Source organism: Scardinius erythrophthalmus (assembly GCF_964197995.2).
Source record: "Scardinius erythrophthalmus genome assembly, chromosome: 13".
NCBI classification, from domain to species: Eukaryota; Metazoa; Chordata; class Actinopteri; order Cypriniformes; family Leuciscidae; genus Scardinius; species Scardinius erythrophthalmus.
This window is the reverse complement of record NC_138233.1, coordinates 3,206,914-3,223,647: the sequence shown is the minus strand read 5'-3', so window position 1 is coordinate 3,223,647 and position 16,734 is coordinate 3,206,914. Positions and strand designations below refer to the sequence as shown.

At 42.6% G+C, this 16,734-nt stretch overlaps 1 protein-coding gene across 1 annotated transcript; it reads left to right on the top strand.

Moving 5' to 3' along the window:
- Positions 1–559: 559 nt before the first annotated feature.
- On the top strand, positions 560–15,938 carry dhrs13l1 (dehydrogenase/reductase (SDR family) member 13 like 1). The gene is made up of 5 exons (XM_081382992.1): positions 560–715; positions 1,849–1,967; positions 11,259–11,382; positions 12,027–12,353; positions 15,536–15,938. The coding sequence occupies exons 1-5, from the start codon at positions 589–591 to the stop codon at positions 15,796–15,798; spliced, it is 960 nt and encodes a 319-aa protein (XP_081239118.1). The 5' UTR covers positions 560–588; the 3' UTR covers positions 15,799–15,938.
- Positions 15,939–16,734: the final 796 nt, after the last annotated feature.

Sequence of the window (16,734 nt, the reverse complement as noted above, 5' to 3'; positions counted from 1 at the left end):
CCAATTGCTCTTTGTAGAAATGTTTTATTCACGGCCGGGAGATCACTGGTCACAACAACCGAGTGAGTCTCCTGAATAGAAAGATACATGTACATTTATATCATATAGTAAAAATCAATGTCACTCAAGTCTTCTTCACTGTGATTGGTTTGTAATGATCTGAGCTAGTCACATGACTGTTAGTTCTACTGTGTTAAGCACTTTTTGGTTCAGTATATATATGGCCTTTGACCTGAGCATCCTTAGTCTGCGTTTCTCTGTACATTTAATGTTGAAAAAACCCATTACGTAAAATATTTCTATCACAGAATCCAGTCCAGCAAGTTCTTGAATTGCATGCATTGTTCGTGATGTGAGATACGGACTGGAGGAAAGGTGAGGAGCTGTGCCGTTTGACCTGAGACACAGTGACTTTGCACTGATTCTTCAGCTTTACTGTGTGTAAGGGGCCTGAGTAAATGTTGTGTATCACCCGGATGTCATTACATAACACACACATTCCAGAGTATCAGGCAGTGTTTAAAACGGGTGTGACTCCAGATCTGCAAGTCCATTCACATTCAGTGTCTGAGTGTCACGACTGCAAGCATGATTCTCTTTCTGGGTGTTGTGGTTTCTTTATTAGTTGCATATTTTATTTTTCATAGGATTTTTGTCCATAGGAAGACCTTCACAGGCACTGCCAAACTATACGGGAAGACCGTCATTGTGACCGGTAGGTGAAACACACCTTTGTGCAAACGTTTAGTCTGCATGATTTCTCAATGTAGATGTTTATCCCTCGGGCGAAATGAAAGCAGACACTGTGGATATTCAGGAAGAGAACAGTGTGGAGAGCCGCTCGGGTCTCGCAAGAGTTTGATGAGAAGTGTGTGAGATCATATTGAGATCTCTGACTTATGATTGCAGACTTTTGCAAATCTACTGAAATAGGAGACGAGATGGAGTCTGAGTCTGCAGGAGAGTTCTGCAACAATCTCCGTTTAACTGTGAAATTAAAGAGATATCATGATTGTTATTTCCTGTAAAATCACAGAACTGAGAGTCTTTTCTTCTAAACTAAATTATTGTGAACTAAAACATTACAATCATTTACAGAATTAAAGCTGTAATAAATTATAAATATTAGATTAAAATCTTAAACTAAATTACTAAAATGACTTACTGGAAATAAATAAAGACTAAAACTGAACTAAAAATGTATTAATTAATAAAAAAGATATACCTAAATAGTAATATTATATATATACATAAGTATATATATATGTAATTTATTATATAATTTTATGTGCTTTTGTCATTTTTCTTAGATTGTGTATATATATATACACACACACACACATGCACACATATATATATATACAACTTACAAGCTAAGAAAAAATGACAAAAGCACATACAAAATATGTAATAAATTACTAAAATTCAAATAAAATAACTGAAAATACTAAAAAAGCTAATTCAAAATATTAATAAAAACTACACTAGTGTTGAAACATTACTAAAATAACACTGAAATGAATATAAACATTGCATGACATATAATACTAGATAATACAATGGAGAAATGGGCCTCAAAATGACTTGAATTAAAATTGTAATGAATTTTGAGGGGAAAAAGTGTGATTTATTGACATGGGAAAGTTCTATGAAACCATGGGAATTTTAATAATGAATATATAATTGTGCTTCAAATATTTCTGTGGACAATTGAGGTCAAAAGGTCTAAATGAGGTTCAGCAAGAGCAAGTACTTTACATGAAGCCGTGATTCTGTGCCGGTCCACGCTGAATCATCCAGAACACATGCCATAATAATAATAATCCCTGCATGTGTGGTGTCTGACAGGTGGGAACACTGGGATTGGGAAAGCGACTGCGTCTGCGTTGGCAGCGAGAGGAGGACGAGTGATTCTGGCCTGTCGGAGCAAACAGAGAGGAGAAGAAGCAGCTCGAGAGATCAGGATGGTGAGTGTGAGGAAGACCGGGCATGTTGAGGACCGACCCAATAGCGGGGCATGTTGTCACAGGGAAGGTGTTTGTATTGACCCAATAGTGGGGCATGTTGTCACAGGGAAGGTGTTCGTATTGACCCAATAGTGGGGCATGTTGTCACAGGGAAGGTGTTCGTATTGACCCAATAGTGGGGCATGTTGTCACAGGGAAGGTGTTCGTATTGACCCAATAGTGGGGCATGTTGTCACAGGGAAGGTGTTCGTATTGACCCAATAGCGGGGCATGTTGTCACAGGGAAGGTGTTTGTATTGACCCAATAGTGGGGCATGTTGTCACAGGGAAGGTGTTCGTATTGACCCAATAGTGGGGCATGTTGTCACAGGGAAGGTGTTCGTATTGACCCAATAGCGGGGCATGTTGTCACAGGGAAGGTGTTCGTATTGACCCAATAGTGGGGCATGTTGTCACAGGGAAGGTGTTCGTATTGACCCAATAGTGGAGCATGTTGTCACAGGGAAGGTGTTCGTATTGACCCAATAGTGGGGCATGTTGTCACAGGGAAGGTGTTCGTATTGACCCAATAGTGGGGCATGTTGTCACAGGGAAGGTGTTCGTATTGACCCAATAGTGGGGCATGTTGTCACAGGGAAGGTGTTCGTATTGAACCAATAGCGGGGCATGTTGTCACAGGGAAGGTGTTTGTATTGACCCAATAGCGGGGCATGTTGTCACAGGGAAGGTGTTCGTATTGACCCAATAGTGGGGCATGTTGTCACAGGGAAGGTGTTCGTATTGACCCAATAGTGGAGCATGTTGTCACAGGGAAGGTGTTCGTATTGACCCAATAGTGGGGCATGTTGTCACAGGGAAGGTGTTCGTATTGACCCAATAGTGGGGCATGTTGTCACAGGGAAGGTGTTCGTATTGACCCAATAGTGGGGCATGTTGTCACAGGGAAGGTGTTCGTATTGACCCAATAGCGGGGCATGTTGTCACAGGGAAGGTGTTCGTATTGACCCAATAGCGGGGCATGTTGTCACAGGGAAGGTGTTCGTATTGACCCAATAGCGGGGCATGTTGTCACAGGGAAGGTGTTCGTATTGACCCAATAGCGGGGCATGTTGTCACAGGGAAGGTGTTTGTATTGACCCAATAGCGGGGCATGTTGTCACAGGGAAGGTGTTCGTATTGACCCAATAGTGGGGCATGTTGTCACAGGGAAGGTGTTCGTATTGACCCAATAGTGGAGCATGTTGTCACAGGGAAGGTGTTCGTATTGACCCAATAGTGGGGCATGTTGTCACAGGGAAGGTGTTCGTATTGACCCAATAGTGGGGCATGTTGTCACAGGGAAGGTGTTCGTATTGACCCAATAGTGGGGCATGTTGTCACAGGGAAGGTGTTCGTATTGACCCAATAGCGGGGCATGTTGTCACAGGGAAGGTGTTCGTATTGACCCAATAGCGGGGCATGTTGTCACAGGGAAGGTGTTTGTATTGACCCAATAGTGGGGCATGTTGTCACAGGGAAGGTGTTCGTATTGACCCAATAGCGGGGCTTGTTGTTACAGGGAAGGTTCTCGTATTGACCCAATAGTGGGGCATGTTGTCACAGGGAAGGTGTTCGTATTGACCCAATAGTGGGGCATGTTGTCACAGAGAAGGTGTTCGTATTGACCCAATAGTGGGGCATGTTGTCACAGGGAAGGTGTTCGTATTGACCCAATAGTGGAGCATGTTGTCACAGGGAAGGTGTTCGTATTGACCCAATAGTGGGGCACGTTGTCACAGGGAAGGTGTTTGTATTGACCCAATAGTGGGGCATGTTGTCACAGGGAAGGTGTTCGTATTGACCCAATAGTGGGGCATGTTGTCACAGGGAAGGTGTTCGTATTGACCCAATAGCGGGGCATGTTGTCACAGGGAAGGTGTTCGTATTGACCCAATAGTGGGGCATGTTGTCACAGGGAAGGTCTATATGTGTTCGTATTGACCCAATAGTGGGGCATGTTGTCACAGGGAAGGTGTTCGTATTGACCCAATAGCGGGGCATGTTGTCACAGGGAAGGTCTATATGTGTTGACCCAATAGTGGGGCACGTTGTCACAGGGAAGGTCTATATGTGTTCGTATTGACCCAATAGTGGGGCATGTTGTCACAGGGAAGGTGTTCGTATTGACCCAATAGTGGGGCATGTTGTCACAGGGAAGGTGTTCGTATTGACCCAATAGCGGGGCATGTTGTCACAGGGAAGGTGTTCGTATTGACCCAATAGTGGGGCATGTTGTCACAGGGAAGGTGTTCGTATTGACCCAATAGTGGGGCATGTTGTCACAGGGAAGGTGTTCGTATTGACCCAATAGTGGGGCATGTTGTCACAGGGAAGGTGTTCGTATTGACCCAATAGCGGGGCATGTTGTCACAGGGAAGGTGTTTGTATTGACCCAATAGTGGGGCATGTTGTCACAGGGAAGGTGTTCGTATTGACCCAATAGTGGGGCATGTTGTCACAGGGAAGGTGTTCGTATTGACCCAATAGCGGGGCATGTTGTCACAGGGAAGGTGTTCGTATTGACCCAATAGTGGGGCATGTTGTCACAGGGAAGGTGTTCGTATTGACCCAATAGTGGAGCATGTTGTCACAGGGAAGGTGTTCGTATTGACCCAATAGTGGGGCATGTTGTCACAGGGAAGGTGTTCGTATTGACCCAATAGTGGGGCATGTTGTCACAGGGAAGGTGTTCGTATTGACCCAATAGTGGGGCATGTTGTCACAGGGAAGGTGTTCGTATTGAACCAATAGCGGGGCATGTTGTCACAGGGAAGGTGTTTGTATTGACCCAATAGCGGGGCATGTTGTCACAGGGAAGGTGTTCGTATTGACCCAATAGTGGGGCATGTTGTCACAGGGAAGGTGTTCGTATTGACCCAATAGTGGAGCATGTTGTCACAGGGAAGGTGTTCGTATTGACCCAATAGTGGGGCATGTTGTCACAGGGAAGGTGTTCGTATTGACCCAATAGTGGGGCATGTTGTCACAGGGAAGGTGTTCGTATTGACCCAATAGTGGGGCATGTTGTCACAGGGAAGGTGTTCGTATTGACCCAATAGCGGGGCATGTTGTCACAGGGAAGGTGTTCGTATTGACCCAATAGCGGGGCATGTTGTCACAGGGAAGGTGTTCGTATTGACCCAATAGCGGGGCATGTTGTCACAGGGAAGGTGTTCGTATTGACCCAATAGCGGGGCATGTTGTCACAGGGAAGGTGTTTGTATTGACCCAATAGCGGGGCATGTTGTCACAGGGAAGGTGTTCGTATTGACCCAATAGTGGGGCATGTTGTCACAGGGAAGGTGTTCGTATTGACCCAATAGTGGAGCATGTTGTCACAGGGAAGGTGTTCGTATTGACCCAATAGTGGGGCATGTTGTCACAGGGAAGGTGTTCGTATTGACCCAATAGTGGGGCATGTTGTCACAGGGAAGGTGTTCGTATTGACCCAATAGTGGGGCATGTTGTCACAGGGAAGGTGTTCGTATTGACCCAATAGCGGGGCATGTTGTCACAGGGAAGGTGTTCGTATTGACCCAATAGCGGGGCATGTTGTCACAGGGAAGGTGTTTGTATTGACCCAATAGTGGGGCATGTTGTCACAGGGAAGGTGTTCGTATTGACCCAATAGCGGGGCTTGTTGTTACAGGGAAGGTTCTCGTATTGACCCAATAGTGGGGCATGTTGTCACAGGGAAGGTGTTCGTATTGACCCAATAGTGGGGCATGTTGTCACAGGGAAGGTGTTCGTATTGACCCAATAGTGGGGCATGTTGTCACAGGGAAGGTGTTCGTATTGACCCAATAGTGGAGCATGTTGTCACAGGGAAGGTGTTCGTATTGACCCAATAGTGGGGCACGTTGTCACAGGGAAGGTGTTTGTATTGACCCAATAGTGGGGCATGTTGTCACAGGGAAGGTGTTCGTATTGACCCAATAGTGGGGCATGTTGTCACAGGGAAGGTGTTCGTATTGACCCAATAGCGGGGCATGTTGTCACAGGGAAGGTGTTCGTATTGACCCAATAGTGGGGCATGTTGTCACAGGGAAGGTCTATATGTGTTCGTATTGACCCAATAGTGGGGCATGTTGTCACAGGGAAGGTGTTCGTATTGACCCAATAGCGGGGCATGTTGTCACAGGGAAGGTGTTCGTATTGACCCAATAGTGGGGCACGTTGTCACAGGGAAGGTGTTTGTATTGACCCAATAGTGGGGCATGTTGTCACAGGGAAGGTGTTCGTATTGACCCAATAGTGGGGCATGTTGTCACAGGGAAGGTGTTCGTATTGACCCAATAGCGGGGCATGTTGTCACAGGGAAGGTGTTCGTATTGACCCAATAGTGGGGCATGTTGTCACAGGGAAGGTCTATATGTGTTCGTATTGACCCAATAGTGGGGCATGTTGTCACAGGGAAGGTGTTCGTATTGACCCAATAGTGGGGCATGTTGTCACAGGGAAGGTGTTCGTATTGACCCAATAGCGGGGCATGTTGTCACAGGGAAGGTGTTCGTATTGACCCAATAGTGGGGCATGTTGTCACAGGGAAGGTGTTCGTATTGACCCAATAGTGGGGCATGTTGTCACAGGGAAGGTGTTCGTATTGACACAATAGTGGGGCATGTTGTCACAGGGAAGGTGTTCGTATTGACCCAATAGTGGGGCATGTTGTCACAGAGAAGGTGTTCGTATTGACCCAATAGTGGGGCATGTTGTCACAGGGAAGGTGTTCGTATTGACCCAATAGTGGAGCATGTTGTCACAGGGAAGGTGTTCGTATTGACCCAATAGTGGGGCACGTTGTCACAGGGAAGGTGTTTGTATTGACCCAATAGTGGGGCATGTTGTCACAGGGAAGGTGTTCGTATTGACCCAATAGTGGGGCATGTTGTCACAGGGAAGGTGTTCGTATTGACCCAATAGCGGGGCATGTTGTCACAGGGAAGGTGTTCGTATTGACCCAATAGTGGGGCATGTTGTCACAGGGAAGGTCTATATGTGTTCGTATTGACCCAATAGTGGGGCATGTTGTCACAGGGAAGGTGTTCGTATTGACCCAATAGCGGGGCATGTTGTCACAGGGAAGGTGTTCGTATTGACCCAATAGTGGGGCACGTTGTCACAGGGAAGGTCTATATGTGTTCGTATTGACCCAATAGTGGGGCATGTTGTCACAGGGAAGGTGTTCGTATTGACCCAATAGTGGGGCATGTTGTCACAGGGAAGGTGTTCGTATTGACCCAATAGCGGGGCATGTTGTCACAGGGAAGGTGTTCGTATTGACCCAATAGTGGGGCATGTTGTCACAGGGAAGGTGTTCGTATTGACCCAATAGTGGGGCATGTTGTCACAGGGAAGGTGTTCGTATTGACCCAATAGTGGGGCATGTTGTCACAGGGAAGGTGTTCGTATTGACCCAATAGCGGGGCATGTTGTCACAGGGAAGGTGTTTGTATTGACCCAATAGTGGGGCATGTTGTCACAGGGAAGGTGTTCGTATTGACCCAATAGTGGGGCATGTTGTCACAGGGAAGGTGTTCGTATTGACCCAATAGCGGGGCATGTTGTCACAGGGAAGGTGTTCGTATTGACCCAATAGTGGGGCATGTTGTCACAGGGAAGGTGTTCGTATTGACCCAATAGTGGAGCATGTTGTCACAGGGAAGGTGTTCGTATTGACCCAATAGTGGGGCATGTTGTCACAGGGAAGGTGTTCGTATTGACCCAATAGTGGGGCATGTTGTCACAGGGAAGGTGTTCGTATTGACCCAATAGTGGGGCATGTTGTCACAGGGAAGGTGTTCGTATTGAACCAATAGCGGGGCATGTTGTCACAGGGAAGGTGTTTGTATTGACCCAATAGCGGGGCATGTTGTCACAGGGAAGGTGTTCGTATTGACCCAATAGTGGGGCATGTTGTCACAGGGAAGGTGTTCGTATTGACCCAATAGTGGAGCATGTTGTCACAGGGAAGGTGTTCGTATTGACCCAATAGTGGGGCATGTTGTCACAGGGAAGGTGTTCGTATTGACCCAATAGTGGGGCATGTTGTCACAGGGAAGGTGTTCGTATTGACCCAATAGTGGGGCATGTTGTCACAGGGAAGGTGTTCGTATTGACCCAATAGCGGGGCATGTTGTCACAGGGAAGGTGTTCGTATTGACCCAATAGCGGGGCATGTTGTCACAGGGAAGGTGTTCGTATTGACCCAATAGCGGGGCATGTTGTCACAGGGAAGGTGTTCGTATTGACCCAATAGCGGGGCATGTTGTCACAGGGAAGGTGTTTGTATTGACCCAATAGCGGGGCATGTTGTCACAGGGAAGGTGTTCGTATTGACCCAATAGTGGGGCATGTTGTCACAGGGAAGGTGTTCGTATTGACCCAATAGTGGAGCATGTTGTCACAGGGAAGGTGTTCGTATTGACCCAATAGTGGGGCATGTTGTCACAGGGAAGGTGTTCGTATTGACCCAATAGTGGGGCATGTTGTCACAGGGAAGGTGTTCGTATTGACCCAATAGTGGGGCATGTTGTCACAGGGAAGGTGTTCGTATTGACCCAATAGCGGGGCATGTTGTCACAGGGAAGGTGTTCGTATTGACCCAATAGCGGGGCATGTTGTCACAGGGAAGGTGTTTGTATTGACCCAATAGTGGGGCATGTTGTCACAGGGAAGGTGTTCGTATTGACCCAATAGCGGGGCTTGTTGTTACAGGGAAGGTTCTCGTATTGACCCAATAGTGGGGCATGTTGTCACAGGGAAGGTGTTCGTATTGACCCAATAGTGGGGCATGTTGTCACAGGGAAGGTGTTCGTATTGACCCAATAGTGGGGCATGTTGTCACAGGGAAGGTGTTCGTATTGACCCAATAGTGGAGCATGTTGTCACAGGGAAGGTGTTCGTATTGACCCAATAGTGGGGCACGTTGTCACAGGGAAGGTGTTTGTATTGACCCAATAGTGGGGCATGTTGTCACAGGGAAGGTGTTCGTATTGACCCAATAGTGGGGCATGTTGTCACAGGGAAGGTGTTCGTATTGACCCAATAGCGGGGCATGTTGTCACAGGGAAGGTGTTCGTATTGACCCAATAGTGGGGCATGTTGTCACAGGGAAGGTCTATATGTGTTCGTATTGACCCAATAGTGGGGCATGTTGTCACAGGGAAGGTGTTCGTATTGACCCAATAGCGGGGCATGTTGTCACAGGGAAGGTGTTCGTATTGACCCAATAGTGGGGCACGTTGTCACAGGGAAGGTGTTTGTATTGACCCAATAGTGGGGCATGTTGTCACAGGGAAGGTGTTCGTATTGACCCAATAGTGGGGCATGTTGTCACAGGGAAGGTGTTCGTATTGACCCAATAGCGGGGCATGTTGTCACAGGGAAGGTGTTCGTATTGACCCAATAGTGGGGCATGTTGTCACAGGGAAGGTCTATATGTGTTCGTATTGACCCAATAGTGGGGCATGTTGTCACAGGGAAGGTGTTCGTATTGACCCAATAGTGGGGCATGTTGTCACAGGGAAGGTGTTCGTATTGACCCAATAGCGGGGCATGTTGTCACAGGGAAGGTGTTCGTATTGACCCAATAGTGGGGCATGTTGTCACAGGGAAGGTGTTCGTATTGACCCAATAGTGGGGCATGTTGTCACAGGGAAGGTGTTCGTATTGACACAATAGTGGGGCATGTTGTCACAGGGAAGGTGTTCGTATTGACCCAATAGTGGGGCATGTTGTCACAGGGAAGGTGTTCGTATTGACCCAATAGTGGGGCATGTTGTCACAGGGAAGGTGTTCGTATTGACACAATAGCGGGGCATGTTGTCACAGGGAAGGTGTTCGTATTGACCCAATAGTGGGGCATGTTGTCACAGGGAAGGTGTTCGTATTGACCCAATAGTGGGGCATGTTGTCACAGGGAAGGTGTTCGTATTGACACAATAGTGGGGCATGTTGTCACAGGGAAGGTGTTCGTATTGACACAATAGTGGGGCATGTTGTCACAGGGAAGGTGTTCGTATTGACCCAATAGCGGGGCATGTTGTCACAGGGAAGGTGTTCGTATTGACCCAATAGTGGGGCATGTTGTCACAGGGAAGGTGTTCTTATTGACCCAATAGTGGGGCATGTTGTCACAGGGAAGGTGTTCGTATTGACCCAATAGTGGGGCATGTTGTCACAGGGAAGGTGTTCGTATTGACCCAATAGCGGGGCATGTTGTCACAGGGAAGGTGTTCGTATTGACCCAATAGTGGAGCATGTTGTCACAGGGAAGGTGTTCGTATTGACCCAATAGCGGGGCATGTTGTCACAGGGAAGGTGTTCGTATTGACCCAATAGTGGGGCATGTTGTCACATTAGAGCCTCTTCAGTGAACATTGAACAGTAAAACAAGTATAATGAATCCCAAAACAATTCTTGTGTCATAAGCGTCCTTAAATTGTGTTCAGGTCATTTTGACCCGGAGAGGATTTTCCCGTACCCAAAAATGCCAGTTACTGTTATAGCATTGGATTAAAATTTACTGTGTCTAAAAACTACTTTTTTCACATTGTAACACTTGTGCAATATGTGCAATATGTGAATACTATTTGTCAACACTTTTGAATAACTCTCATTAATTTACTAATAAACATTATACAAAGGCGAGACACTACAGTCAATTTTCAGATATTTGTCTTTTCATATATTTGTGCTTCAAAATGATCTCTATTTGCGTCTAGATTTAAATTATAACACATATAGTCTGCAAGTTTTTCCTCCACTTCAGCAACACTTGCATGCACCAAAATTTACAGTTTTATTCCTATCTATATTCTGAAGTTTTTTATTGAAGGGTTTGTTAATATCTCATTTCTCTGATTTTATATAACAGTTCATCTCTAAAAAAATGGTGAAATGTATTTGTTTTCTGGCTGTTGACAGTATTTTATGAAGAGATAAAAAGAGAAATACAAAATTCCCTCAGTAAAAACCTTTAACTCTAATATATCAACAAAATCAAACTGTTAAGTTGTCATCAATCGTTCAGATTTCTGCTGTGTAAATGTGAATTATGCCCATTGCATATTTAAATATTTCAGAAAACTTGCAATACAAATACATTAATAACTGCTAAAAAGTTATCAAATAACTATATTGATATCTATTAGTAATATTTTTTATGAATGATACATTTTCACACTGCTTTACTTATATCTATTGAACAAACATTGTAAATGATAGAACATTATAATACTTTCCTCATAGGAAACTGGAAATGAGAATGTGATCTTCATGCAACTGGATCTTGCGAGTCAGAAATCGATCTGCTTTTTTGCGGAGAACTTCCTGAAGGCCGAGCGCAGACTGGACCTGCTCATTAATAACGCCGGTGAAATATCTGGACACAAACACAATTCAGTCTTACACCCAAGTATAAAACTTTGACAAATCTTTAGTCACATGATCCTTCGAAATATTAAAATATGCTGCTTAATTTGGTTACACTTTATTTTAAGGTGTCATTGTTAGTGTAACTATATAGGCTATTTAAGTACTGAGAAATATTAATTAACTATATGTACTTACTATAGGGTTATAGGATTAGTTGCATGTAATTATGCATAATGTATAGTTACTAACTACATGTAACGTGTAACAAGGACACTAAAATAAAGTTACCCTTAATTTTTTATTAAAGTTTACTTTCAATTTGATTAATACCTTTTTATTAATTGTCTTTTCAACACTGATAATATTCATAAATGTTTCTTGATCATCAAATCATCATATTAGAGTGATTTCTGAAGGATCATGTGACACTGAAGACTGGAGTAATAATGCTGAACATTCAGCTTTGATCACAGGAATAAATTACACTTTACTAAATATTCACATAGAAAACAGCTATTTTAAATTGTAATAATATATCACTGTTTTTACTATTTTTGATCATATAAATGAGCAGACTCTTTTGTTCCAAACTTCTGCCCACCGACATCATGAATGACACCTGTGTGTGTGTGTGTTGTCCAGCACTGGCCTCTCCAGGATGCACTGAAGATGGCCTCGGGATGATCCTGGGTGTCAATCACATCGGCCCGTTCCTGCTGACCAATCTCCTGCTGGAGCGTCTCCAGGAGTGTGCGCCGAGCCGGGTGGTCAACGTGTCGTCCTGTGGTCATGATGTGGGCACTATTGACTTCGACTGCATCAACACACACAAGAGACTCACTCTGGGATCATCCGACGCGGATGTATTCAGGGCCTACACTGCCAGCAAGCTCTGTAATGTGCTCTTCACACACCAACTGGCCAAGAAACTGGAGGGAACCAACGTCACAACCTACAGCCTTCATCCTGGTTAGTGATCAATCATTCATTCAGTTCACGTTTATTTGTATAGCGCTTTTCAAAGCAGTTTTACAGAAAGTGCATGAGTCCATATTACAATTTACAGTGATCTCTTATCAGAGGAAACTGTCTAAGTCAGGGGTGTCAAACTCATTTTCACTGAGGGCCACTTCAGCATTATGGCTGCCCTCAAAGGGCCGGTTGTAACTGTAAGACCTTTAAAATGTTAATATAGTGTCTCTTTATTTGATTATTACTTATTTAAGTTACAAATATTGTATATGCATTTGGAGGGGTGTTTCTAGGTTTTAAAAACATCAGGGGATGAGCCCGAAACATCAGGGGCTGGGTAATAATGATTTGATACAGATAATAATGTATTATTGTATATATGCAAGGGTAAACTGGCTCAAAAATTCATCCTTGGCACTGTAGCCACACCAGCACACATTACCACACAGTCATGCGTATTGAAATGTGAGGTAGTTAGGGGGGTTCGGGGGCTTGCTCCCCCGAGAAAATTCGGATTTCTCGGACCTACATATGTGCATTTTAAGGTGTTTAAAGGCCAAAAAAATTGGATAACAATAGCTTTAAAAGCATGTCAGTGGGCAGTAGCATAAATTATTTGTAAAGATAACAGATTCTTAAAAATGAGAATGAGGATAAATATTGCAATGAATGATCCAGACTACAAAATGGAAATGCAGAATGTTTCTGCTTATTGTTGACAATACACAATCACATATTCCAAACAGGAATGGCCTTAAATGAGAAATCTTTCAAGGATTATTTTGCATAGATGTTACATTTCAATCAAACACCATGCAATCTTTTTGTGTCAAGAGGCAAATGAGCAATTTATATTAGCATTAAAGATTGGTTTCAGCAACTTGTTTCTTTCCTGAGCTAATCATTGTTTTTGGCACTAATCAGTTTTAAGTTCAATTGTTCACTCATAAAGACAGTCACTTGTCGCCACCTACTGGCTTAATGATGCAAGTGGCGCAAACACAGATTAAGCGGAGTGATCCAAATGGTGCAAAGGTTAATACTGGTACCTACAGTATATTAAAATAATATAAAATATCCATATATTATTCTTTAATCAGTTCTATGCAGCAGAATCAGATTTAACAGATTTATTTTTTGACCAATTGTCAAAATAAAGTATAGTCCTACAAAGCTATTTTTATCAAAGCATGAGCAGAGCAGGGAGAGGACCAGTGAACGAGAGGATCGTGATTCGTGTAATTTTACCAGTGCTGCCCAGCACGGCTCACACCATGACTACACATGTTACAGCACAGTAGTGCTATTGCAAAAAGAAACAAGTCAAGAGAAATTTCATGTCGGCACGTTTTTTTTTTTGCGGACTTTGCCTTTCCGGTGAGCGTGAGCAGAGCTCGCAACACACACACACACACACACACGCGCGCGGAGGTTGCTTGCGCAGAACGCGCTGTGAACACGGAGCGGAGAGCACAGCGCACACACACAGCGGAACGCGCTTAGAAGTTATATGCATCTTCGGAAGCGGACTCGCACGCCAAAAGTCATAAAACACGTTGAGCTTGAGTCAAACCATCGCCGAACACGGAGGGGCGCGGCGGCTTTTTAGTATCTTTCGGTCAAAAAACGAAAATGTTATTTTCGGCCGAAATTTTTTGGCCGCCTAAATTTCCATATGCTCTCGCGGGCCATATAAAACAATGTGGCGGGCCGGATTTGGCCCGCGGGCCTTGAGTTTGACACATGTGGTCTAAGTTATGTATTTCAGAAATGTACATATACAAAATCACAATTAGCTAAAAATGTATTAATTTAAACAATGAAGTAATTTATTGTAATGAATTAAAGTAATGAATACTTGTTTGTTAACAAATGATCATGACAGAAAGTAAGAATGTGTAATATGCCAGTAGTATTTGTCAACACTTTTGAATAACTCATTAATTTACTAATAAACATTATACAAAGGCGAGACACTACAGGCACAAACGTTGTTTCCGTGCACTGGTCAATTTTCAGATATTTGGCTTTTCATAATGTGTTGTTTTTCAGACTTGTGGAAAGAAATACATTTTTTTTCTCTCTATTTGCATCTAGATTTAAATTATAACACATTTAGTCTGCGAGTTTTTCCTCCACTTCAGCAACACTTGCACACACCAAAATTTACAGTTTTATTCCTATCTATATTCTGAAGGTTTTTATAGAAGGGTTTGTTAATATATCATTTGTCAGATTTTTTATAACAGTTCAATCCTAAAAAAAAATATACTAAAAAATATATATATGTGTGTATGAAGAGTTCAGATGCAAAAGTCTCTAAGTGCCATCTGAAATTTACTTCTAGAATGATCATTTTTATAAAGCTTTTATATTTAAGTTAAGTAATTTAACTTAAATGATAATTAATAGGTAATTTGCATTGCCATTTAAGTGAAATTACTGAACTTAAATATACAAGCTTGATAAAAATGATCATTCTAGAAGGAAATTTCAGATGGCACTTAGAGGCTTTTGCATCTGAACTCTACATATATACATACACACACACATATGTATATATAAAAAAAAAAAATTATATATATATATATATATATATATATGTATATATATATATATATATATATATATATATGTGTATATATATATATATATATATATATATATATATATATATATATATATTTAGGGCTGGGAATCGATTAAAAAAAAAAACTAATTAATTGCAATTAATTGCGTTTCCCCCAAGCTTGTAATCATCAATATTTAAAGGAATAGTTCCCTTGAAAATTCTGTCATCATATACTCACCCTCATGTTGTTTCAAACCTGTATGAATTTCTTTCTTCTGCTGAACAGAAAGGAAGATATTTAGAAGAATGTCAGTAGCCAGACAGTTTCTGATACCATTGACTTCCATAGTATATATATATATATATATATATATATATATATATATATATATATATATATATATATAATATACTTAACCATTTTACACTATAAAGAACATTTTGTGCAATGGAAAGATTCCATGGATGTTAAAGATTCTTTATGAAACCACCGATGCCAATAAAGAACCTTTATTTTGTAGTGTGTTCACCTGGTGTGTCTTGCCTGAATAGATCAGCACCAGTTTCCCTCCTTCTAACAGTGTTTTCCTCATTTGATCCGGTTCAGGGTCGGTAAATTCAGAGCTCGGCCGTGACATCAACGAATGGAAGACGCGTATCCTCAAAGCCATCGTGAGGCGGTTTGGAGCGACAGACCCGGTGTCGGGAGCTCAGACGACGCTGTTCTGCGCTCTGCAGGAGGACATCGAGCACCTGAGCGGCCGATACTTCTCCGACTGTCAGCTGGTGCAGGTCAAGCCCGAGGCCAGAGACGACGGAATCGCCAAGAAACTGTGGGACGTCAGCGAGAGGTTATGTGGCATGATTTGAATACACAACACTGCACACTTTGCTGGGAAATATGTACTGTACTATTTTTGCTGTTGTTGCCATTTGGGTTCATTGTTCAGAATCCAATTAGGAAACACTTTACTTAAAGCTGTTATGTGTAATGCATTATAAAAGGTATTCAAAATGTACGTTATAATGAATGGTCTTTTCAGAAATAATTGAAACCAAAGTTAAAACACATTGGCAGATTCCTTGTTACATCGGTAACTGGTTGTTTGCCATGCGTTTTAATGCATTATACTTTCTACAGGTTTAATGCTGCTTTCAAGTACACCCATGTGAAAAAGACGTACTATTAAATGCATTAAAAATCTACTTGAGTTTGTTTTTAGTAAAATACAAATATGCTATAATAATACATTTTTAATACATTTAACAGTACGTCTTTTTCACTCGTACCTGCGAGTCTGTTATTATCATGTCACACATTCAAAGGTTTTCAACAATCTGAATGTTTTTGTACTGTATTTGTAAAAAAAAATAAAGACATTTGTAAATGCATCTATCTTGCAATTTGTTGAGTGACATCGCCTTCAAACAGCAAGAAGAAAAAAAAAAAACAGCAAAAAAAAAAAGGTTGCACAATTATTGTGGGTAATAAAGTGGGGTTTTTTTTATGTTTTTTAGGAAACATTTTTCTGCACAGAACAAAATGCCTCAACTTCTCCTTTCTATACTGATAAATACATTTTTTTTTTTCCTTGAATCTGGACAGGCAAAGTGTATAGAACAAGATTAGCTTAGAGCTGATGAAAGAGGTTTAGTCTAAAAGCCCATGGCAGCTTTTCTGCATTTTCAGGGAACCTGAACTACTAGTACTTGCTGAACTACAAACAAGCATGTGCATCAGTTCAGCCCAAGATAAATGTATCGTAAGTCAGAGGTCAAAGGTGTGAGCGAAAGAAGGGCATCAAT

Bases quoted from the DNA above. Each gene is read 5' to 3' on its own strand.
- dhrs13l1 (XM_081382992.1), top strand. From the start codon at position 589: ATGATTCTCTTTCTGGGTGTTGTGGTTTCTTTATTAGTTGCATATTTT. The intron at 716-1,848 runs GTAGGTGAAACA...GGTGTCTGACAG, and splicing joins GAAGACCGTCATTGTGACCG to GTGGGAACACTGGGATTGGG. The intron at 11,383-12,026 runs GTGAAATATCTG...TGTGTTGTCCAG, and splicing joins CCTGCTCATTAATAACGCCG to CACTGGCCTCTCCAGGATGC.